Source organism: Protopterus annectens, chromosome 6.part1 (genome assembly GCF_019279795.1).
Source record: "Protopterus annectens isolate FY-2018-M chromosome 6.part1, PAN1.0, whole genome shotgun sequence".
Lineage (NCBI taxonomy): Eukaryota > Metazoa > Chordata > Ceratodontiformes > Protopteridae > Protopterus > Protopterus annectens.
In genome coordinates, this window is record NC_056738.1 from 407,335,508 (window position 1) to 407,360,446 (window position 24,939).

General features: G+C 39.5%; 1 protein-coding gene across 1 annotated transcript in view; it reads left to right on the forward strand.

The window, feature by feature from the left end:
* The window catches only part of SF3B2 (splicing factor 3b subunit 2), a gene marked incomplete in the record, with an annotated part of 1,007,319 nt that overhangs the window by 590,513 nt on the left and 391,867 nt on the right, over positions 1 to 24,939 (forward strand). The window contains 1 exon segment of the mRNA XM_044075829.1: positions 13,145 to 13,294. Within this exon segment, the coding sequence (XP_043931764.1) occupies positions 13,145 to 13,294 (150 nt within the window).

A 24,939-nucleotide genomic window follows, 5' to 3' on the forward strand; every position in this document is an offset into this window, starting at 1 on the left:
GTGTTAATAGACTCCGAAGTTGTCTGAGCAGTCTCTCCCCCTTGGAGCCTCTACACTGAACAGCTCTGCTCTGACCTCTGCATCTGTTTGATTGCTGTCAGGGCAGACAGAGCCAGTAGGGCAGAAGCATGGCTTTTAAGCTCTGTTTAGTGTCATGTCTCTGGAGCGTTCTGCCTTTGAGGTGGTGAAGAGTTTTGCCTGCTTCGGCAAGACAGTGTCTTCCATCTGGATCACGGATGTCTCTGTGCCTTGAGACGCATCATTCTACACCACAGGGGACAGCCAGCTAAAAGTCTCCAGGCTACCCAGCAGGGTATTAACAGTCGCTTCCGACACTTCAGCTGAGCATCCTACCAAGGAAGTCACTAGGAAGAAGACATACAAGAGGAGGCAGTTGGACTCCTCTCAGGAGTCAGTCACCAACGATACTGATTTCAAGGAAGGGAAAGGGACCCCAAGATCACTACCCAGAAATGTCTCATTCAGAGACATTCTTGAGATCCTTAAGCAGAGGGTGGTTGGTCCTCTGGTAACCCTTTCACCAGAGGAATCCATACTCCTGAAGGGCTTTGGACCTGACCCATCTGCCTCCTTGGTTACTCGCCCGCTGCTGAGCTCAGTGACTTTATCTGTAGGCAGGGATGGAAGGAGCTCCTGACTCAGTTGAGCCAGTCCCCAGAAGACCAAATCGGATTCTGGCTGCACTTAATAGATAGGGGATCCTGGAACAAGGGAGTACCCTTAAATGCTATGGTTGTGGTGGCGGCCACCAAGAAGGAATTTCTTGAGCAGATTTGCTCTGTTCATTCCCCTAACAGGGAGTCTAGGGCATTGTATATACAGAAAAAAAACACATACAAAATGAAAATGCAAAAACAAACAGAAGTGGAGCTGATAAATTCTTTTACTGCACAATCAATCTGGTACTGCGGCAATTTTGCCTTCAACGGACATTTTAGTGCAAGTGCAATTCACTTAAATTTCAAAAAAACCCAACATCCAATCAAATATATTCATGCACATTCAGCCATGGTTAACCCTTTGATGACTATTCAGAAAATACATAGTTAAGTAAAAATATCAAAACTTTCAGAATTTTAATTAAATAAAAATTATCAAAACATTTTTTAACAATAGCTTTACCACAAATATTATGTGATCAAACAAAAATAGAATATTCAATAAAAAATCAATTCATATAGAAAATAATCAATAGAAAATTAATTAATATTTCATCAAATTCATAAAACAGAATTTGATAGAAGCAATAGTCACAAATGTGCACTCAGATCATAGCTGAACAGTCTTAATACATTTATACAGGATGCCTAGTCAATCTTACCTAAATACAAGATGCTTGACCTTATTAAACTTGATACATTCTAAAAACCTTTATAAATGCATTCAAGAAACCAACCAGCGCAGTGAATCCCCCATTGAAATACATCACCTTAAAACAAAAAATTGACTTCCAAATTAAGTCCCCTGGGCGAAAGAGTCCTGTAGTTCAAAATGAACTTACTTTCCAAATGTAATAATTTTCTAACCACATCTCCACCCCGGGATAATAATGGCTGGGCCAGAAATGAATAAAATAAACCTGAAGTATTACCCTGATGGACCTTAAGAAAATGCTCAGCCACAGGACTGTCTAGATTGCCATTACGAACATCTCCAAGGTGCTCCAAAATTCTAGTCTCGACAGCCCTTTTGGTCTGACCTATATACCATTTCGTTTTAACACAATTACACCCAATAATATACACTACAGCGCATGAGAGACAGCTGAACCTACCCCTGTACATGAATCTCCTCCCATTAATGCATTCTCCCCCCAAACTTTTGACGTGATTACAAACTTTGCAATGGCCACATCTGAACATGCCTGAGGAGTTGGAACCTGTCCCACACTAAACCATGTTCAGAAGCTCTTTAAGGTTGGCATAATGTCCATAAGAGAAATTAACATATCTGGGAAATAATTGGCCAAACTGTGCATCACCACTTACCAAATGCCAAGAATCCAGAATTATTCTTTTCATCCCGTCTGAAAAGGCAGAATATTTAGAGACGAAAAAGATTTTCCTATTCACATTCACAGATCTACTATCACAGATCTACTATCCTGCTTACATCTTCTATCCCTGTCCACCTTCTTATTAAGCCCCCGAATCAATGCTTTAACCAATAATTCTTCTTCATAACCTCTCGTACTTAATCTCGTTTTCGCATTTTATAAAAATTCCATCCTACGTGAGTCATCAGAGGTATTCCGGGAAATTCGTTTAAATTCCCCCAGGGGTAAAGAATCCAACAGGTGGGGGGGTGCATACTAGATGCATGTAAGAAATTATTAACTGCAGTGGCCTTTCTGTATGGTCTATAATGAATTATGTTACTATTCCTGAACTCAGCATAAAATTCTACATCCAAAAATACCACTTTAGCATCACCCTTTACCATGGAAAACTTCAAACCATTCTCAATTGCATTTAAATGAGCAAAAAATTCATCAAATTTTGCCTGTTCTCCCTTGCACAAAAAATCAAATCTATATACCTTTTAAGATAAACATTTTGCTTAAAAAAGTTGTCCGTGTAGATACTTTTTCTCAAAATAACCCATATATAATATGGCATAAGTGGGAGCACCCATCGCTGTCCCCCTGCACTGCAAAAATAAATTACCTTCAAATTCAAAATAACTATGACTCAAACAAAATTCCAGCAACCTGGTCACATACCCTGTCTTAGGCCCCTCTCCCATGATGTCCCAAATTGCCTCAATACCCCATTTCAATTGAATGTTGGTATACAATGAATTTACATCTACTACCACCCAGTAGTAATCCTCCTGCCATGTTATGTTTTCACCTCATCACAGACCCCCGTTGTATTCTTAACATGCGTCGGGACCCTATTTAGGAATTTCTTAAAGATTCAAGAAAAATCCCTACATTCTCTAAATATGATCCTATCCCTGACACTATTGGTCTCCCCGGGGGGTCTAGAAGACTTTTATGCAATTTAGGCAGGGTGTAAAAGAAAGGATTTACAGGCCTCGCATTGAATAATTTTTTCACATTATCCTTACTACAGAAGCCCAACCTTTCTCCTCGCTCTAACAATTCCAGCAGTAATTCATTATATTCTTGCACTGGATTCACCCTTAACTTTTCATAATCTTCCTGCTGCAGTAACAAATCAAACACCATTTTGTGGTATTGAATTTTTGACATAATCGTCCAATTACCCCCTTTGTCTGCATGTTTAAACACAACATTCAAAAGTTGAGCCCTTACAGAATTTAATTCCAACCATTCTTCTTGTGAAATATTAAACTTCTTTTCTTTCTTTTCAAATTTAAAAAATTCACATTCCACCTTTCTACAAACTACTTGCTCAAACAATGAGACAGCTGATGACAATTTAGGCGGCATAAAATTACTGGGTGTGGGTAAAGTCAGCACAAACAGTTTACCATAACCATTATCAAAGACATCCCATGACTCCTCAGTATTATCCATTTCTTGCACAATTTCCACTTCTACATCATATTCATAAATAGAAAGATTCAACAGACTTATCTTCATCAAACATTTCTACAGCATTTATATTTTCAACTTCCGTATTTAACGTTTGTTTGTCAAAATACACTAACAAGTGTAATTTCCTACAGAATTTTTTTAACATCCAATAATAAATCTGCAAGCGTTGGGAGTCTTAACTGGCACAAACTTTGTGCCTTTTGACAGTAGGCCTGACAACGTTTCATTCAATTCAAAGTCGCATAAATTCCCAATTTTCAAAGAATCATTAACATTCAAATTACAGGGTGCAACATTACTTTTTAGAAAAAAGGCATTGGAAAAAAAAGCCCGTATTCACAGTCCATTTGTCCTTCACCTCATCCGGTGTCTGAGTATTACTAAAATTTAACGAGCCTTCCTGCCCCTCTGCCGATTTCACTTGGCCTTTCCCTGCTGTGAGACGCCCAAAGAAGGACCCCTCAACCATATTAGAGTTCTGAGAAAACTCCATTAAGTCGACTTCTGTATTTTCAAAAGATGCACTCTTTCTTGATGCCAACGTGTCTGCCGAAGACACTGAAGATTCACAAGTACTTCTCTGGGCCCCATCAGGTTCAACTTTGACATGGCTCCTCCCAAAGCATTTGGAACTATTTAATCCGTAGACCAAGCCAGTTTTAAAATCATTTATGTCCCAGAACAACTTACTTTTTTTACGTTTCAATGCAGTTTTTTCATTCTCATCAAGTTTACTGCCCAGTTCACACATTTTCTTAGCGAAGGACTGCCAGTACAGAATCCTTCAGTTTACTTTGCAAGTCAATAATTTGCTGCTGCAATTTCTCAGTCTGCCGTTGGTTTCTTTTTACAAGTATACTTAGCCAACCTAACGTACACTCCAGCGAGACCTGCTCCTCTGCAATAAAAAATCCTGCTCATCATCGGTGAAATCAAAAGCAGGAAGTTTGTCAAGTCTAATCCCCCTTGGAGTGATATTAAGGCTAAGATACTTTTTTAATAGTTTTGTGTCAAGAAACAAATTCATTTCTTTTACCATAAGACGTTGCAGGTGAGTAAACTGCACATTGATCTCCAATTCACCCTCTGTTTTCCATAAATTCTGCTGCATAAGTCTGGCTTCACGTTCCTTCATAAAGTCAATAAAAGACATCTTGTCCACATCCGCTGAGTTTTTTGAAGTGCCTGGAACAGCTCCTCCCTCCAAATTCGACATAATATATACAGAAAAAAACACTAATACAAAATGAAACCGCAAAAACAAACAAAAGTGGAGCTGATAAATTCTTTTACTGCACAATCAATCTGGTACCTCAACAGTTTTGCCTTCAACGGACATTTTACTGCAAAGTGCAATTCACTTAAATACATTTCAAAAAACCCCAACATCCAATCAAATATATTCATGCACATTCAGCCATGTTCAGAAAATACGTAGTTAAGTAAAAATATCAAAACTTTCAGAATTTTAATTAAATAAAAATTATCAAAAAAATTTTTTTAACATTTAATAGCTTTACAACTAATATTATTTAATCAAACAAAAATAGAATATTCAATAAAAAAATCAATTCATATAGAAAATATTCAATAGAAAATTCATTAATATTTCATCAAATTCATAAAACAGAATTTGATACAAGGAATAATCACAAATGTGCACTCAGATCATAGCTGAACAATCTTAATAAATTTATACAGGATGCCTAGTCAATCTTACCTAAATACAAGATGCTTGACTTTATTAAACTTGATCCATTCTAAAAACCTTTATAAATACATTAAAAAAACAGCCAAGGCAGTGAATCCCCCAATGAAATACATCACCTTAAAACACAAAATTGACTTCCAAATTAAGTCCCCTGGGCAAAAGAGTCCTGTAGTTCAAAATGAACTTAATTTCCAAATGTAATAATTTTCTAACCACATCTCCACCCCGGGATGTCTAGGGCATTGGACAGATTTTTGGGGAAGTGTATGTATGCTTCAGCAACTTTTGCCCTAAGGTCGCTGACCTACCTGGCAACACTTTACAATACTACAAAGGGACTTGATAAAGGAACTGTCAAAATCCCTTTCTGGGACCACTTCTGCTGAGACTCCGAGTTCTGTTGCCTCACAGTTGGCTACCCTATAATCTGTTTCTAATTCATCCATGAGGATTATCTCGCATGCAGTTGAAGGTGCCTCGGGTGGTGGGTTCAGGCATTTCCATCATTAGGCTCACCTGGATGCGCTTGTGTGATTTTTACAGAGCCCTTCAAGTCCTCGTTTATCAATGCACCATTTGATAGTTTATTTAGCCTTCACTTTAAAGATGCACACTGCAGGTGTGAAAAAGACAGAAAGACACTTTCTTCAGAGGGCATACGTTTTTTGACTCCTCAAAAGTGTGGTTCAGAAAATCCCAGGGTCCTTTCCGAGATCCACATGGAGATAGTTTCCTCAGATGCAGACGAGGGAACTCAAATGAACGATGACACCCGTGCAACAGAGGAGGCCCGTGGAACCAGGTATCCAGAGATTCCTACTCTGAGATACCCTACCAGCACTCCTGAAAGGAGGCCCGATTGTCCCACTCTGGAGGCAATCCGGGGTCAATTATCCCTGCAACAGAGCCTGGCTGGACATCAATAAGAGATAATGTAGGTGCAGAGGATCATATCCAGAGGTTATTCTATTCCCTTTTACCTCCCACCACCTCCTGTATCAAACTTTCCTGATGATCCACCCAGTCAGAGGAAAGCAGCGGCAATAGAAATAAAGCTGCTAGAAAGACTCATCCAAGAGGTCTCACCAGACCAGATAGAATCCAGAACTTACTCAAGATTCTTTTTAGTGCCAAAGAAAACAGGGAACTGGAGACCAATTTTGGATCTCAGCAACTTGAACAAATCAGTTGAGACACAGTTTCAGATGGTCACTGTTCAGTCTGTTCTGCCCTTTTTGGGCAAGGACAGCTGGATGTGCTTGATAGATCTTCAGTATGAGTACTGTCACTTAAAAATGGTCAGGCAATCCTTAAGGCATTTATGCTTCCAGCTTGGGAGCCAGTCACTAGCAGTTCAGAGAACTGTCCTTTGTCCTCACCACAGCCCCCAGGGTGTTCACCATATGCATGGCAGTTTTGGCAGCTAACTTTAGACTGCAGGTATTCTGGGTGTTTCCATAATTAGATGACTGGCTCATTACTGCCCTGACCAGGCATGTTCTAATAAGCGTAAGAGATTAGGTACTCCAGACTTGCTTCCATCTGGAAATAAACATAAATTACAACAAGTCTCATTTACAACTGTCTAGAGCATTGGAATTCGTAAGAGCAGTTCTCAACATGGTGTCAGTGACAGCTTCTCTTTTTCTTGAAAGAGTGCAGACCATCAGATTCCAGGTCAGAAAAATAATTCACAGTACCAAAATTTCAGCCCATTTGATTCTTCAAGTTTTGGGGTCAATGTCAGTGGTCAAACTTTGGTTCCTCTAGCAAGATTTCATATGAGAATTCTTCAGTGGGTGCTAGCAACACAATGGATTGATTTTGTTTTTTTTTTTTTTTTTTTTAATCAACGCGTTAGCCCAAATAAGAATCACTCAGGCATGCAAGAGAGACCTTTGGTGGTGGATTCAATTGGATCAGGTAATATAAAACCATCCTTTCTCCTTCAGCCCAAGGATATAATGACCTTGGACACTTCCTAGATTGAGTGGAGAAAACAGTCCAAGGCACTTGGTCCCTTGAAGACATATATCAATGTCCTGGAAATGAGAGCAGTGCTTTTAAGTGTTTCAGGCCTTCCAAGACTCTCTCTCCCTTTTGGGACCATTGCGATTCAGATGGAACACATGTCAGTAGTTTGGTACATCAACAAATAAGGGGAACCAGGTCTTACCCCATGTGTTGAGAAGCCGTCAGTGTGGCAATCACTGATCTCTTCCAAACACTTTCTGATAGCAATGCACATTCTAGAAAAGTCAAACATGATAGACAAATTGAGCAGGTCCATTTTGCTACCTCAGGTGTGGTCTCTCAACAACATTAAAGTGGCAGAAATGATTTTCTGTCATTGGGGCCAGCCTTACTGCGATCTTTTTGCATCTCCGCTGAACAGCAAGTGCAGCAACTCCTTTGCCTTGATCCTCCCCACCAAGCGAATCACTGTGGGATGCTGTAAGGAAATATATATAATAGTACTTCCTACTTTAGGTAAAACAGCAAACAAGATCTGGGGTATCCACACACAGCACCTGGGTACACGTACCCTGTACAGATAAAACCAAAAAGGACAAAAGTCAAGCTGTAGGTTTCTATAAAGGCTGTCCTCCTCTATGCCAAAAAACGAACTGGCCACGCAATTAGTCAAACACCAAACACTTTAATCTTGCCAACGCAGAACACAGAACACAGCACACAGAACCAGTGTAACAGTAAATTGAATTAAGATTGAGCGCGCTTTCGTCTCATATCGTGAGACTTCTTCAGAATCTACAGATCAACACCTAAACTACTATATATATATATATACACACTATCTAATACAATAATTACTTGATTACTTAATAATATTATAAAATTCAATCATTCCTAGATAATATTAACTGCTGTGTATACATGATAAAAAATGACATGGAAACCACAATTCACAAACTGTAATGCATGTATATTATGAATAAATAAGTAATGAACATTTAAACAACCATCAATATAATTTGTATTTAAAAATTAATTAAATACTTAAGTTATATAAAACACCTATTTCAATACATACAGTTAAAACCAATTTAAAAAACTTTGTTAAAACAACAATAAATATATTGAATGTGGGCAAAAAATCAATGTTGAAAACCACATAAAATGTATAATTAATATGTATAATTAAATAATGGACCAACTGTCCTATGAACAAAAAATATATATATATACACATACACATGTAAGCCTATCCAGTCTTGTTTAACTCACCTATAAAGTCTACTATATATATATATATATATATATATATAATAAAGATATACTGAATATTATATAAAAAACTGTTATGTAAAACCACTTGCTGGTATTATGTTTTCTCCATAAATATATATATGAAAAACTAGTAATTATATAATTATATATAAAAAATATATTTAAATTTAATATATAATTAATAATTGATAATTGTATATACCATAACAACCATGTAGTCTCAAAAAATTCTCTTGAGAAAAGAAATTGCTAATATAAAATGATAAAGGGTGTATTTACCAGTAATGTTAAATATACTCCAATGTACTTTGCTCTTTCCCCTCAGGCTATAGCTATATGGTAATGGTGAAACTGCAACCAAAATATCCAGAGAATTATAATACTGGATCATGTCTATTTCCTACCATAGTTAGATGCTATCATTTTTAAGGCAGGTTTTATCGAAATATGATCGTTCATACCAGGATATACACAAGAATCTAGTCTCATCTGCCATATCATCTCTCGGTATTCCAAAAGGGTTTCCCAGTCCCCTTTCCTTTCCTTTTGTTTTACTACCTCCAATACCCAAAATTTTATATCCATGTTCTGACATATAATTGAATGCCTGTACAGTGCATATGTTCTCATTCAGAAAAGTCCAACATGATAGACAAATTGAGCAGGTCCATTTTGCTACCTCAGGTGTGGTCTCTCAACAGCATTAAAGTGGCAGAAATGATTTTCTGTCATTGGGGCCAGCCTTACTACGATATTTTTGCATCTCCGCTGAACAGCAAGTGCAGCAACTCCTTTGCCTTGATCCTCCCCACCAAGCGAATCACTGTGGGATGCTGTAAGGAAATATATATAATAGTACTTCCTACTTTAGGTAAAACAGCAAACAAGATCTGGGGTATGTTAGGGGTTGGTGCATTTTGGCTAAGGGAGGAGCTCAAGAGCTTTTTGATGGCTATGAGCTAAAGTAACGGCTGAGTCTGATCCAAGGATTGGAACTGATCCCAACAGTTGAAGGATGAAAATGGACAACACAGATGGAACATTTATGGTAAGTACATAACCCCCTCCCCGTATCTAAATGATTAGCTTCTTGCTACACTGTCTTAGACAAGTGTTGACCAAACCTGCTATGATCATATTGTTTAGTCTCTGTAATTATCATCAGTGTCCCCAAAGTCCAAGTTCCTTCCTTATTTTAAGGTATGCAATAGATTTCAACATGTCTAAGATATTTATGCAATGGAAGGAAGTTTGCAGTTTGCCTTAAACTTCTGTCATCCAGGCCCAAGATGAGTTGTTTTATGCTCAAGGTTTTGGGAGACATTGCCGCCACCATAGTTGTTATCCCTTTTGTCCTGCTGTACATGTGACAATTACAGTAGACACTTCACTTGCCCTACATCGGCACAAGCAGACATTAACCTACAGGCTGTAGCATACAGATACAAATGTAGCTTGTGATGGTGGTTTCATACCCTTAGCCTTTTCTTTGGGAGGCTTTTCAAAACACTCCATTTCTCTTGTGTTCTCACCAAAGATGTGCCTTCCCTAGGGTTGGAGAGGCCATATTTTCATGACAAGATGGTTCAGTGATTGTGGTCTTGCTAGATATTACAACTACACACAAATGTTTTAGAGTTCCAGTTCATTTTCCCTGCAAGCAGCCTTGCATATCTTGTCTCCAAAAGGCTACTACCCATCCATGTTGACATAGTAGTATGATACATTAATAAACAGGAGGAAGCGCATTTGTTTCCCCTGTAAGGATCTCATCTGTGTGTGGGATTTGTGCCTTAGTCCACAGACAGTTTTCCCTGAAATGTGTATTACCACCAAAAATAATTTGTTTGCAGAGAGACTGGGTAGTAACCTGCTCCTGTCGTATGAATGTTCACTGAACTGGTCTGCTGGTGATGAGACTTTTCACATCACCACTAAATGTGAACTGTTAATTTCTGCTCTGTCATTCAGGGTCCCAACACCTCAGAGACAGAGGGAAACAGTCCAACTTTATTAATAGAGTTGTGGTTGTGAGGCCTCCTACGTGCATTTTCGCCTTTTTTCTGTCTTTCTAAAAATGGTACAGAAAGACTAGCTTGGATGATTCTGATGGAGCCATCTAGTGGACCATGTTGGCCCACATCACTGTTTTCCATCACTACGTCTGCACAATCTAGAAAGGGCCCCTTGGTCTCATTCTGTTAAGGGACCTTTATAACCTGCCCTTCCATGGAACCTCGCCTTGAAAGCAATGCCCTCAAACTATTGGTATGTTTTTCCATTTCCAAGCATAGCAAACCACTCCCAACTTATCTCCTAATGTCACAGGAGAAACTCTGAAAAACCTTCCAGTAGGAGAACTAAGACTAGTGGAATTACTTCATCGTGTTGGCCACTCAGGAAGTCATGCAACCCCAGCACCTGCCACTGGAACACATTTTGATGCATTTAGCAAAGCTGTTTGTGCAAAGTCTCAGCTATGCCTTAGTAATGCTGCACCTGGCAAATGTTTCATTCTTTTCACCAAATTCAGTATTTACATTCCCTAACAGCCACCAGAGTGAATAATGGCTTCCTTAAAGTGGCCATTTATTTATGCCCCATCCCCACCCTGGTCAGGGACCTTGTACCACTCTCTGATTTGCAATCTGTTCCTGAAGCCCTGGTCAAGGACCCCTTTGGAGCCTATGTCATCCATGGACTTTAATTTTTAGAAGACTATCTTATTATTATATCAGTAAGATGAACTTCAGAGCTGCAGGCTGGTCAGTAAAACCCCTTGCATGGTCATGGTGATTTTGAAGTAATCCCTCCTTTATACTAAAAGTGGCAACAGAAAAGCTTGAGCCAACCGTCAGTTTTGTGGTATTCTTCCCAAACTGTCAGCTCAAGTGTCAATACATTTCACATTATGGAGACCTTCACTGAATACTTAGATTCTACATTATTAGAATTAGAGTTAAGGAAAGTAAACCAGCCATTTGTTTCCTTTGACCTGCAAAGAAAACATTTTGCAGGTCTTCAATGTTTACTGAGGTAAACTGTGTCTAGATGTTTGTTTGTATAAAGTTTTGTTGCATGTCTGCTAATAGTTGGCTGTGATTTCTAAAAAAAGCTCATTTCATAATGGCAGTGGCCATGTTGGTGACCTTCCTGAAAAATGCCTTGGTTGATGATTGCTCAGCAGCCAGTTAGGTGCACCTAAACAACTTTACTAAATATGAAAAGTTACATTGCTTCTGGTGAAGTTTCTTCCTTTAGGCTGCTGTTGTCAAAGGAATGTTTGTTACCATGTCCACCCATTTGTCTAGTTGTCCTCTGTGCAGATACCAAAGATGACTTTTTTCTTACAAGATATGAAAGTTGTGTACTTAAGCAATGATAGACCTGTATGAAGTAGGTCTGACTTTGGAGACAGTCTTCCCTTTCCATTCACCCTCACTTTGTGTTTTAGGGGTTGTCCATCATGTATCCTACAGGTATAGTACCAGCAGTCAAGCAAGAACTGGAGAGGAACAGAGCAACATCATGGGAGCAGAGGAAGGAAGCTGATCTTTGGAAAAGTTTCAGGTGCTGATTTGTCCTGATGCTTCTGGTATACAGCCATACTAGCCACTGGTATACAGCCGTACTAGCTACTGAAGATGGGCTTTACTACTTACAGATGTAACATGAGGGTATTCGTGTAACTTTTTTGTCCTTCGTTATCATGAGGGAGGCAGCTTCTGTGTATAATGCCATAAGTTGAAAGTGGGAGAGGACAAGCTGTTTAACTACCATTGTTGAGTAAAGACCAGTTTTGATGATGATCAGAATATGCAGATCTTAATCTCTGGATAAAACTTTGGATTTTTATGGTTCTTCAATTTTGGAAGATTAAATTCTTGGTATTTTATTTACATATTGTTTACCAATTTAGCCCCACTAGGCTATTGGGCCCTTTGCAAGGGAGACCCAAACTGGTATTCCTACTAAGGGAAATTTGACCAGGGTGCTGGAGAGCTTTAAGTCCTGTGGTATCTTTTACATCCACCTGAGCTGCCATCAACTCTGGCAGATGGAGGCCTCAATATAATCTGTGGTATGGTGTGCTTGCATGTTAAGCACACTTCTGTCCCCTAGTAACCACAAATCCTCATTGCAAGCAAAAAACACATTTGTTTAGGGAGTTTTCTAATTGTGATGTCCAGCATTTGTTGCCCAAAGGTTATTAGTGGGAAAACAGGAAAGAAGTCCTCCATATAATGTTTTGTTGAGTATGTCACAGAGCTGTACTTTGTGAGAAAGTTAAAATAAATGTACCAAACTGACACATGCAGGCTCTCATTTGAAGTTCTTATCTAATTTTAATTGTGTGAGGTCCTCAGCTGAGTTGCAAGACAGTGTTCCATTTTGGCGCAGTACCTTGTGGCTTAGTTGTGAAAGTTTAATCTTCAGATTTATATACCGCAAAAGTTGTAAAATATAGCACATTTTTGCAGCAGTCTAGTATTAGCCATTAGAGATGTTTTAACATGTTGCAGTCACTTTAAATTGATTGAATAAAAACTAAAGGTCCAAAATATTTTGAAATGCACTTCTGCACTTTTAAGTACAAATTTTGTTCTGCTGTTTTAATAATTTTTTTTTTTTTTTAGGAAGAGCAGAAAACAATGAAATCTAAAATGAGGGAAAAAGTTCGCCCAAAGATGGGTAAAATTGACATAGATTATCAGAAGCTGCATGACGCATTCTTCAAGTGGCAAGTGAAACCAAAGCTTACAATTCATGGAGATTTGTACTATGAGGTAGGACTTATAAAGAATTTAGCAATGTTTATGTAAAGTTTTCCTGTAAACGTAACATGTAGTATTGCTTACATGTGATCTTACAAAAACAGGATTTGTTGCCTCACCATAACCAACTTGTGAGATTATAAAAATGGCAGCTGAAAATGTTTTAGTAGGATAAATATGTTTTATACAAAGTCTGCTGTGTTTTGCATTCCTTTTCTAATCAAATTAGTTATTAGCTTAGTGAGGGTCTTTCCATGTCTGAGCTGTTTAGGCCTTTAACAGAAAAGTGGGAAACTTTTTTATTCATGCTTACATGTAACTTGGACACTTGCCCTTGTCATTGTTATTACTGTTTAAGTAATACATTACTGTGTTACTCTTCATTGTAGAATGCTTATTTCCTAATGCAGAACACTGAGTTGAATTCAAGAACTATAACAGAACCTGACTTCAAATATTCCTTTTCTTTAACATACCTATATGTTCTTCGTGTTTCACTGTTGCAGTCATTACATTTGGGTAATCTGCCGGCAGGTTGCCCTCAGTCGGCCTGAATAACAAGTCTTGGGTCCTGCGTCAGTTGCTGTTGTCTCTTCCATGACGTCAGGTCGTCAGGGGTATAAAACATGCAGCCAACGCCATTTTATCCAGTCTTTCTTGCCGCGCGGTGCCCGAAGCAGAAGCAGTTCGCAAGTGCCGATTGGCAGACTTCTGAAATTTTCGCATTTGAGTTTCAGAACCGAAGTCTTCAAACTAAAGCTAAATACCCGTTGGGGAAACTCTTTCTTGCTCCTTACCGATGTCAGTAAAAGTTAATAATTGAATTACTTGTGGGAAGCAAATACCTCATAAGAATTTTCATTTGTACTGTATTCCTTGCCTAGGCCCGGATCATAACCTGCCTTGCTGTCGGTTTTGTGCTAGATTTAACCAACGCACTATTAAGCGTCGGCATAGTTTTGCTTATAAATATTTTGGATCAAGATTTAATTATCCTGAAATGTCGTCGGTTAGCAATCCGACTACCGGAGTTCACAAAAAACGCAAAGAAGAAGACAAGAGACAGACCGTTGAGGTCCAAAATCAACGACAAAGCTTCTCCTAAGCCAATCGCTGGTACTCAGTGAGGTGCTTTCGCAGCCCCTGATACCCGCTACATTTGAGTCGCAGGCCTCTACCGAGATCCATTCGGAGTCCGGTATGCCATGAGATTCTCAGAGTATTGAACCCGTGGATGTCTCTCCCTTGGATGGGTCCAGAGCCGCTGAGCAGGCACCGGCTTCTGAGGGTGTTTTCAGGCCTCAACATTTTTATATAAAACCAACGCCAGCCTCAAAAACAAGGTCAAAAACATCTGTCTAAAAAACTGACGCATGAGCCAAGTGCTCAGGCCCCTATGCCTAAAAAAAAAAAAATGATCAAAATGGCTGTGGACTTAATTACCTTGATCAGGGCACCCCCCCCCCACCCCCCTGCTAAGAGGCCTAGGCAAGGCACTGATTATGAATCTTCATATCCGGTTTCCATTTCTTCTGATTTTTCTTCTGATCGGGAATTTTCTATTCCACCCTATGAGGATTCTGATGCAGAGGAATCCAACCCACCTGCACCTCCTCCTGAGGATTACTCTTTTGGAGAGACTTTGCCTACTTTAAGGGAACATTTTCACTGGGAGAGTCAGGACTTCTCTGAATCAAAAAAGAGGCTTGGGGATTTCCTCCTTCTTCCTCAGCATAGGCCTTTGGCTATACCTCCTGTATTAGACATTGTTGATGTGTTTTCGGAATCAAGCATGGCTCCTGATTCCCTACCCTCCGGCTCCTAGTAAGCCAGACAAATATTACAGGGTTCCTGACTCCCACAAATTTCTATTCAAAAATCCTGCTGCTGATCCTGAGACTATTTCACAGGGTCCCAAGGGTGTAAAGGCCTCTACAGCCAAAAATCCTACCCCCTTTGATAGAGATTCCAGGGCACTGGATAGATGGGGAAAGAAGGTTTATACGTCTGCTACCTTGGCAATCAGAGCCTTAAACTGCCAGTTTCATATGCTTAAATATCAACAGCATGTTATGGGCTTACTGAAACAGAAAATGATGTTGATTTCTGATTGTGTGGAAAATAGAGTTACAGGAATTATTGCATTCAGCAGAACAGGTTGGAAAGCATGCTTTGCAATGTGGTTTTGATTCCTTGGAGGCCTCTTGCAGGGCCGCAGTTACTGGATCTGTGATTAGAAGGCATGCCTGTCTCAAGGAGCAAAATCTGCCATGCAGGGTCCTAAGGGAGTCAAAGCCTAGTCTGTCAAATCAGTGGGTAAAAAAAGAACAAGGCCTAGTTGTCCAGTTTACCTTGACACATACACAACACACACTGTAGGCAGCTCAGCGTGTCAGCATTTCACCTAGTGGGTATGTCTTTGGTATGTGTAAGGAAATTAGAGCATCTAGAGAAAATCCATAAGGCCGTGGCAAACTCTGCATAAGACAAGCTAGTTAGAGTCCAAACTGTGAGACAGCAACAATGACCTCTTCAGTACCATGTGACCCTGACTTTAGACAGTGTGCTGAAATGCAAGAGATTGGCTTGCCACCACTCTGTAGACCACCAAAGTATATTGAAGCAAATGTAATTTTTTAATTTTTTTTTTTTTGCCAGGAAATATCTATATCACATGTGAGGTGTTATTAGATAGGTGAAAAAGTATAACTGTAATGTAATGTCAGTCGTCAGCTGTAGGGCTGATGGCATTGGGCAGCCTGGGATCTAAAACTTTTCCCAGGCTGCTTTTTCCCTTTACCCAGTACTTTGTCTGAAAGCCTTCCTACTCTGATCTTTTTGCCACACAAGTAGCTTGATACATTAGAGAAGATGCACCAGTCTACAAGTTGTGAAAAAATGTCATAGCTTAGCTCTGCCATTTTCTTGATCCATCTTTGTCAGACTTGTTTACTATTCCTGCTTCCGTTTTAGGTTAGACCATTTTTTGTTTTTGTTTTCATATAAGTAACAAAACATAATTTTTTTTTCTGTTTAATTATTCAGCTTCATATACTTTGGTTATTTTAATCTCTTCGTTTGCTAATTCATTTTATCAGTCACTTTTTAGCTGTAATGCACTTTGAGTAAAGCTTTATTGACCTGGCTATTGCTATTGTTTTGTGGTTGGTGGTGGTGAACAATGCTAACTTCTAAGGTTTGTTAGTGATATCATTAAGCATTTAATGTAGAACTCTCCCCATCATAAATGCAAAAGCACTAAAAAAAAAGAAAAAGCTTTGTCAGCAGTGCCATAGGTCGATAACCTTGGCATTGATGCTGTTGACCTCAGCAGTTCAGGGCTTTTGTTCTGTGCCACTCAGGTACTTTCGGCCTTCTGGCCTTCAGTGACATTGCCCTAAATATCAAGCATGTTATAGTGTCAGCACTGATGCTGTTGATGCAGTTGATTTTGCCTTTGCCTCCTTCAGCATCTGCCCAAGGTTTGACTTCTGCTTGTATTCAAGCTGTAGATTCTTTGTTAGAGTTTCTGGCTGTTGCACTGTTGAGCAGTAGGACACAGACTACAAAGCCCTTTCACTGTGACTTTGTCTCGTCTTGATGTTTCATCATACTTGGACTTGTCACCCCCTGAGCACAGACCAGGAAATGCATGCAAGACCAAGCTCATCGGCTGACCTGTTCAGTCACCTAGCTTAGAAGTCAAGTGACATGGAGGTTGCCGATTTCCCCCTCTCAATGTCTAAAGTTCCCAGGTTTGATAGCATTTTAAAATGGGACAGAAAAAGGGGGATGGCCCTATGATACATTCTTCTTCATCACAGAAGACCTTACAGGAGGTGTTTCATCCACGCATACCATCTTCCTGGTTGAGATTTGAAGGCAACCTGACTGGATACTGTTAACTCGCTCAGAATTGAAACTGCTGGTTAGAGACCCTTAAATGCCTGACACAATTGTGGTGGCAGCTACCCTTGTAGGCAAATTCTAGTTTTTATTACAGCTTGATATCCTATGCTGTGTTAGTGCATTAGAATTGCATTTAAGTGCCTATTATCTTTTAATATGTTAGGCCTACCATATGTTAAAATCTTTTTTTGCCTTCCCAAAATCCATATAGAGTTCACTTTGTGACTAATTCTAGATGTAAGGAACCCAGTGTGGTTTTTCCTTTCATTTAGATAAAAATGCAGAAAGGCAGGCAACTTATATAGTCTGTTATCTGATTTTTTTCCCCTTGAATTACTAATTTAAAGTGGATGCTAAGCTTCTGCTCACCTTTTTGCAGTTAATTTTTAAAGCTTTAACAAAACAAACTGGCAATATAACAAGGTTTTCGTCGGCTGTTAAGTTGCTGGGCCTTCAGAAAGTAACAGTACTGTAGTAGCCTTGTATCATTCGTCTTTTCTCTACCACTGCAGTGCAGCTGTTTCCTTTTAAGATTTGTGCAGCCTTCAGTTCTAAACTTTCGTCACTTTTTATGTTTTATACTTTTGCACAAATGCCGTCCTATGTCACGTTATTACCCTTTGATGTTTATACAGCTTTTTTTATGATATTAACATAGCTGATGTATCTAAACCAGAACTTTTTTAAACACTTTGAATTATCACTTGTGACATAGGCACATTTATATAAAAGTAATGAAACTGTATTAGCAAGTTAAAATTAACAAACATTATATATCGCTATATGTCATATAACTTAAGCAACAGTACATACATTATTCAGTTCCTGTCCCTGTCCCTTTTGTAAACCATCATTTATGACATAAGCAATCATACATGTATATAAATGAAAACCAAACCACACTGAAGATCCTAATTGCAAGCATTTTACATTGCAAACCATACTGACTCACTCCCATTTGCTACATAAACAGTTTTTCTTCCTAGCATTACAAAACTTCCCATCAGTTTAGATATTGGAACTGTATTTTGATCTACACATTGAATATGGGCACGCCTATGATATTAAAACAGGTTTTGCAATGTCGTCTCAGTACTAACTCTATTTCTGAATTGAAGGTGCACAGCCTGCTATTCTGGTACTACAGATTAAGTATGTGGTATGAAAATCCTTTTTTTTTTCTCATTGTCATGTGCCTGCAAAATCAGGATCATAAAACTGTGTTCATCTATGAAAGTAAAAATTTCAGACCTTCACTGTATACATATCAGTGTGCTAAAGCTGTTTGCCTTGCTGTTCTCATGAGTTGACTGAGCATTGTCACTTCAGAGTTAGTAAAGAGGAATGATGGCTGGCTGTAGGTTTGTTTTGCTTAATTTTGTACTTAAATAAAAATATTTCTCTGGCCAAAGTTTACAGCAGCTTTTTGGAAAAAAGTGTCACTTCAGGTATATAGACCTTTACTAATGTCAGCAAGACAGATTCATGTTGAAAAATTGAGTGGTGACCATACCTCAACCGTACTGAATTCCTCAGTAAATACCGGTTTTGAGGGCAAAAATTGGGTGCCACGAATTACTTAGTGTGGCCCCTTTAATTTCCGAATTTTCTGTTTTAAGTTTTTTTTTTTACTGCTGACGTCATCACGTGCAGGGTGCGATGATGTCAGGCTCATGAGGCTACCCAGCCAGTTTAAGTGCATCTTTCTTCCCCCGGCTCCTTCCAGGTAAAAAATGTAATTTAGAGCTATGTTGAAGAAACTTAATGATTGCTATGTGCTGGAGAAACGGCATCAGCATTTCACATTAACAGCACTATGTACATTAGTGGCTGTATGGTTGGTGATAAAAGTGTAAATAGGACTTTATGCACCACCTGTATCCATGCTAGGTGCCTGGTAGGTAGCAATTTTAAATTATTAACCGTCTGTTTTCATAGTTAATGCATGAAAAGTTAAATGTAAGATAAGATAAACAGTAGTTGAGAGGAGATGAGTTTCTCCTGCCATTAACAAAACATTAACGGTAACACTGCAAGTTGAGCTGTAAGCTGTTAAGCTTTTCTCCCATTAAAAAAATCACACAATCTCCTAATGCTTACTACATAGCACACATACTGCTGCGGTTAAGAGTTTCCAAGTTGAGCTGTATGCAGCAGTTGAGAGTTTCTCCCATTAAAAAAATCACACAATCTTCTACACTACATAGCAGCTTTTTGAGTTTCTCCCATTAAAAAATAAGTTTAAATGCAGTGCTCACTACATAGCAGCCATTAGCAGCCAACGAGTTATGTTTTGTTAACGGCAGGAGAAACTCGTCTTCTCCTAATGGAGTTTGCCATATCTGCTGGCACCAACCAGTGCTTCTTTGGCAGTAATAGCATTAACGAATGAAAGATGATCATATGAAACTTCACATATATGTGATGGTTGCAGTTATACAAACTCTAGGCTGATTAGCACCCACCTAATGTTTTGGGAATAAGATACAGATGAGAATAAAATCCGATCCATTGTTCTTCCTGTGACACCCTTTCTACAGCCCCTTGTGCTAAAACATTGTGGTAAAGCCATCAGTTCATTTGTTAAAGAATGACACAGTAGACAGGTATATATAGCCTAGTTTTTAGATGTGAGTACTAATCATAGATGTTACATAAACATGTTATTTTTATGGCAAATATAAAAAAACTGCTTGTTACATGGTGTCCTGGCATTTAGATGGAAGGCAGACAAGAGTGCAGTGGGTCAGGATATTGGTTGTAACCCTACAAAGGCTTGGAACTAAACAAAGTCCAGTATAGTCTTAGAGAAGGTAACAACCTGCTGTGGAAAGAGGCTGCTGCCCAGGGTAGTGAGCATTACATTTACTCTTATTTTTTTAATGGGAGAAATTGTTAAACTGCTGATTATGTAGTGAGCAACTCTTAACGGCTGCAGAACTTAGCGCACACACACTGCTGCCGTTAAGAGTTTCTATGTAGTGAGCATTAGGCAGTTGTGTGATGGGAGAAATACTTAACAGCTGTGTGTGTGTGCGTGACTGCATGTGAGAAAATTCCCCAGTTAGGTATGACTGCTGCTTACAGTTAGTAAGACTCCAACCCTGTACCTTACATACAAGGAGCAAGAGCCTAGAGACTCTACCCATTCCAGCACTTGTGATTCAGGTCTGGAATGTTTGTCTCATAGGTTTGGTCTGTTCCTCTTAAAATATGTAGTTTTCTGGCAAATCAGTGAGAATTGACTTCACTAAATAATGATAGCCATTTGTTTCAGTTTTCCTATCTTTCAGGAAACGCATGTTAACACAAAATGTTTTTTTTCTAGCAGCTTTTCTATGATTATAAAAGCAATCTTTAAAATGTGTACGTAGTTTTGGGCCTTTGTAACCCCCCCCCCCCAAAGTAAATTTTGGCTTTTTCCAGATTTCTTGAGCTGCATAGTTCTTCAGGGGAAGACAAGTTTAGTGCTGCTTATGCCAGGTCTGTTTGTGTTAGCAGCATATCAGGTAGAATACCTACTTTTGATGCAGAAGGCTGTGGGTTCTACTCCCACAGTATGTAGATGGATTGCTGATATTGTACTGTGTTGTACTTTTAAATGGAGTGGATGCTGCAGTCCTGAGAATGTCCTCTTTGGCAGAGATACCTAGTAAATATAAACCTGTTACCCATACATTCCCTATTGCAATATTACTAGCTTATCATTTTTTTTTTTAATGTAACATAGGTAATTTATTCCTCAAGGGCAACAAGCACTTTATTTGTAGATGAAACCATGAAATATAAAGTTGTTTGCTAGCAGCAAGCTCTTCATTAGTTGCAGATCATGCAGATCTCTTCAATGTGTAATTATTTAGATGACTTTTACTTCTGCAGAGATTATGCATATTTAACGATACTGGTGGATTGTAGAAGTTTGAGTAGACTTTTATGATGGAAATGTTCTGAATTGGGCAGTTATTGGTTCATGCATTTTGTTTCATTGCTTACTGGAAAAATGTTCAAAACAAATGTAAAACGCGCTATAACAAGTGTGCTGTATTATACAAGGAATGTAATTTTATACAGTCAGGAAGGTGTATCAAAGAGCACATGTACGTTTCGTGTGCAAGGGGCCTATGATTTGAAAACAGCTCACAGATAATTATCTGCCACTGGCTAGATGCATTTTCTTTAAATGTGAGTTTCAAGGGCAGAGAAGTTTTAATGCTAAGTCTATTTTCATTGTGAGACTGTATTGCTTTGTTTGGCATACGGCTTTGTGTTTGTGCTATAAAATGTAAAATAAAAGTTTTAAATGAAATCCAAATAATCATCATAGAAGTAAAGCAAGTTACACACATTACCGTGTTTATGGTAAATGGGGTGAAATAGCCAAGTAATGGGACATTGGAATGGCTGCAGTGGGAGGGCTGTGTATTGGGGGCCCCCCAACCATAATTTTGTGAGGGGGGAGGGTGGCAAACTCAGACAGCCTCGGGCGGCACAAACTCAAGCTACACCAATGTTCAGTAGGCCATGGAGAATGACTTTTGGAGGTCCTAGCAAAGTATATTCTTTTGCTAAGATTAGAATATTGCCTACCATTAAATGCCCTACTGTTACCACAAAACCCACATACTGCAACTCACCAAAAACAATATCTTAAGGTTCATAATCTTCTCCCTTCCCAGTGAACATTATTGCTACACATACCAAAAAACAAAAAAATGGTTACCATTTACTACAGGGTCTGGGGCCATAGTTTGGTTGTCTGTTCAGTTTGCGTTTGAAAGTTGGTATCCCACAATTCCATTGTATGGGTGGGGTCACATAATTACGCGTGCAAATTTTGTTAATCAGCGTACAGATTTGTACCTATTTTGTATGGGCCTTTGTCCAGATTTTTGATGTTTCCAGGTTGAGACGTAGGTGGTGACCTGCTTTAAAAATGCAAAAGCTCTGCTGTGTAGCCTATTTAGCAGAGTGGAAATAAAAAAAAAAGAAAAATGCTGAAGGTTGTCTGAACATTGATACAGGCAAAGCAAAACTCATTGGGAAATGTGGGAAAGTGGAGTTTACCTTTAAGAAAGGCTCCAAATTTACAGATCCCTGCTGTCCATCCCCATAAGAGAGTCCAGTGCTTCTGGGCAGGTTCAGGTAGAGTTTGCATATCTCTTACTTTTTCATTGATGGATAGAAATTGTGTCCCATGTGGTCAAGTTAGTGAGAGGTGGGTGATGAGAATGAAAAATTGCTGGACTGTTTACCAGATGCAAAGCTCAACAAGTCTTGCAGTCTAATTTGGCAACAGTATGTCCGTTTCATAACTCCCAATGAAAGTGGCTTTCAGTTCAGCTGAGGGTTTGACCTGGGAAGCAAGTGCAAAACGTAGTGATGTGCTGGCATGCCCAAGTTTGCTTAACAGATTTTGATGACACCAGGGCATTTGTTTTTTGGGGGGGGTCCATTTAGTGATGTGTTTGTTGTGTGGAAAAGGAGGGCAAAACCCTAATAATTGTTAGTGTGAATTTTCAAACTCAGTAGCGGGAGCCCTCTTCAGCTTTAGTTTAGGTGTGGCGAACAGCAAGCAGAACCGTAGTCTGAATGGAACCTGTGATGATCTTCATGTTTCACTGTTGCAGTCATCACATTTGGTTTATCTGCCTGCAGGTAGCCCTCAGTCTGCCTGAATGCCAGAGTCTTGGGATTTCTGCATCGGATGCTGTCGCTTCTTCCATGACGTCAGGACGTCATGGGTATAAAACATGCAGCCAACGCCATTACATAAGTCTTTCTTGCTGTGCAGTGTCCGAAGCAGAAGCAGTTCACAAGTGCTTGTCGGCTGCCTCCTAAAATTTTCGTTTTTCAAGTTTCAGACCTGAAGTCTTCTAAAAGATAAGTACCCCATTGGGGATCCTTTTTTCTTGCTCTAACAGATGTCGGAAAAAGTTAATTGTCTTTGGAAAGCAAATACCTCAGAGATTTTCATTCTTACTGCGTCATCTGTTTAGGCCCAGACCATGATGTTCCTTGCTGTCGGTTTTGTGCCTTGTTGAACGCCGAACTATTTGTCATTGGGCTATTTTTGTTGCTAAATTCTTTTGCTCTCATTCTCCGTATTCCAAAATTGCTTCGATCAGCCATCCTACTACTGATATTCCGAAAAAACGTAAGGATAAAGACAGAGACAGACCACATAGGCCGGTACTCAGTGAGGCGCCTTCGCAGCCGCTGATGCCCGCTTCTACAGATTTGCAGGCCTCTACTGAGACCCTTTCGGAGTCCGGTATGCCGCGAGCTGCTTCTTCGACTATGGAACCTGCGGATGTCTCTACCTTGGATGGGTCCAGAGACACTGTGCAGGCACCGGCTTCTGAGGGTGTATTCCAACTTTCTGATGTTCGTATTAAACCGACATATTCTTGTTTGACTAAAACTACCGAGTTTCTCAGGCCCAGAGTTCGCACTTCGCCTAGACAACCGATGGCCATAGCGCATGCTCAACCTTCCTTGCCACAGAAACAAATTCTTAGAATGGCTGAAGACCTTATAGCTTTAATTAGGGGAAGCCAGCCTTCCCCCTCTATAAGACAAAGGATTGATTTTCCTTCTGATTCTACAAACCAGGAGCCTGATGACTCTGATCTCTCGGATTTACCAGGACATTCCCTTATCTACCGGTGAGGATTCAGATGCAGAGGATTCCATCCCCTCTGCCTCCCCTCCAGAGGACTTTTCTTTTGGTGAAACCTTGCATACCTTGAGAGCATTTCTGCTGGGAATGCCAGGACTACCCACAGTCCAAAAAGAGACTGAAAAATGTTAGTCTTGCCTCAGCACAGGCCTCTAGCTATACCCCCTGTTCTGGAGATTGTAGATGTCTTCTTGGAATCCAGTCCAGCGGCCAGGAAACCTGACTGGTACTACAGAGTACCTGACTCCCACAAGTTTCTCTTTAAGAATCCTACTGCGGATCCAGGGACCATTTCCCAGAGATCTAAATGCATTAAGGCTACAACAGCCAAAAGCCCTACCCTTTCAGACAAGGACACTAGGGCTTCATACAGATGGGGTAAGAAAATATACACCTCTGCTACTCTTGCCATCATGGCTTTAAATTGCCAGTTTCATATGTTAAAGTATCAGCAACATATTATGAAGATACTTAAACAGAAAATTATGTTGATTCCTGATTGTGCAGAACATAAAGATTTACAAATGTTAATGCATTCTGCTAACCAAGTTGGAAAACATACTTTGCAATGTGGTTTTGATGCCTTAGAAGCATCTTGCAGGGCTGCTCTCACTGGGTCTGTTCTTAGAGGGCATGCTTGGCTTAAGGAACATATCTTGCCAGACTATGTCAAAGCAAAATTACTAGATGCACCACTAAATCAAGAACGCCTGTTTGGCAATAAAGCAGAAGTCCTCAAAAAGATGGAGGAAAAAGCTAAATCTATGCAAACTGTTTAGTATTTCCTACAGGTACAACCACCTAGATTCAGTAGGCATTAGCCTTCTAAAAACTGGTCCTTTCCAGTCCCTAACAGACCTTCTCAGTCCAAACCCAGGGGCAGCATACCACCACTAATGCAGTCTCGGTATGCACAGATCTAAGCAATGGAGTGCTCCCACCTCTAAAGCAGGGAATAGTAAGCCAACATCCTATGGTAAAATCTCACAATGACTTATCCTTAATTCTTCCAAGCCTTATCCAAGTACTTGCACCCTTAGGAGGAAAACTTGCCCTACATGCAAAACAC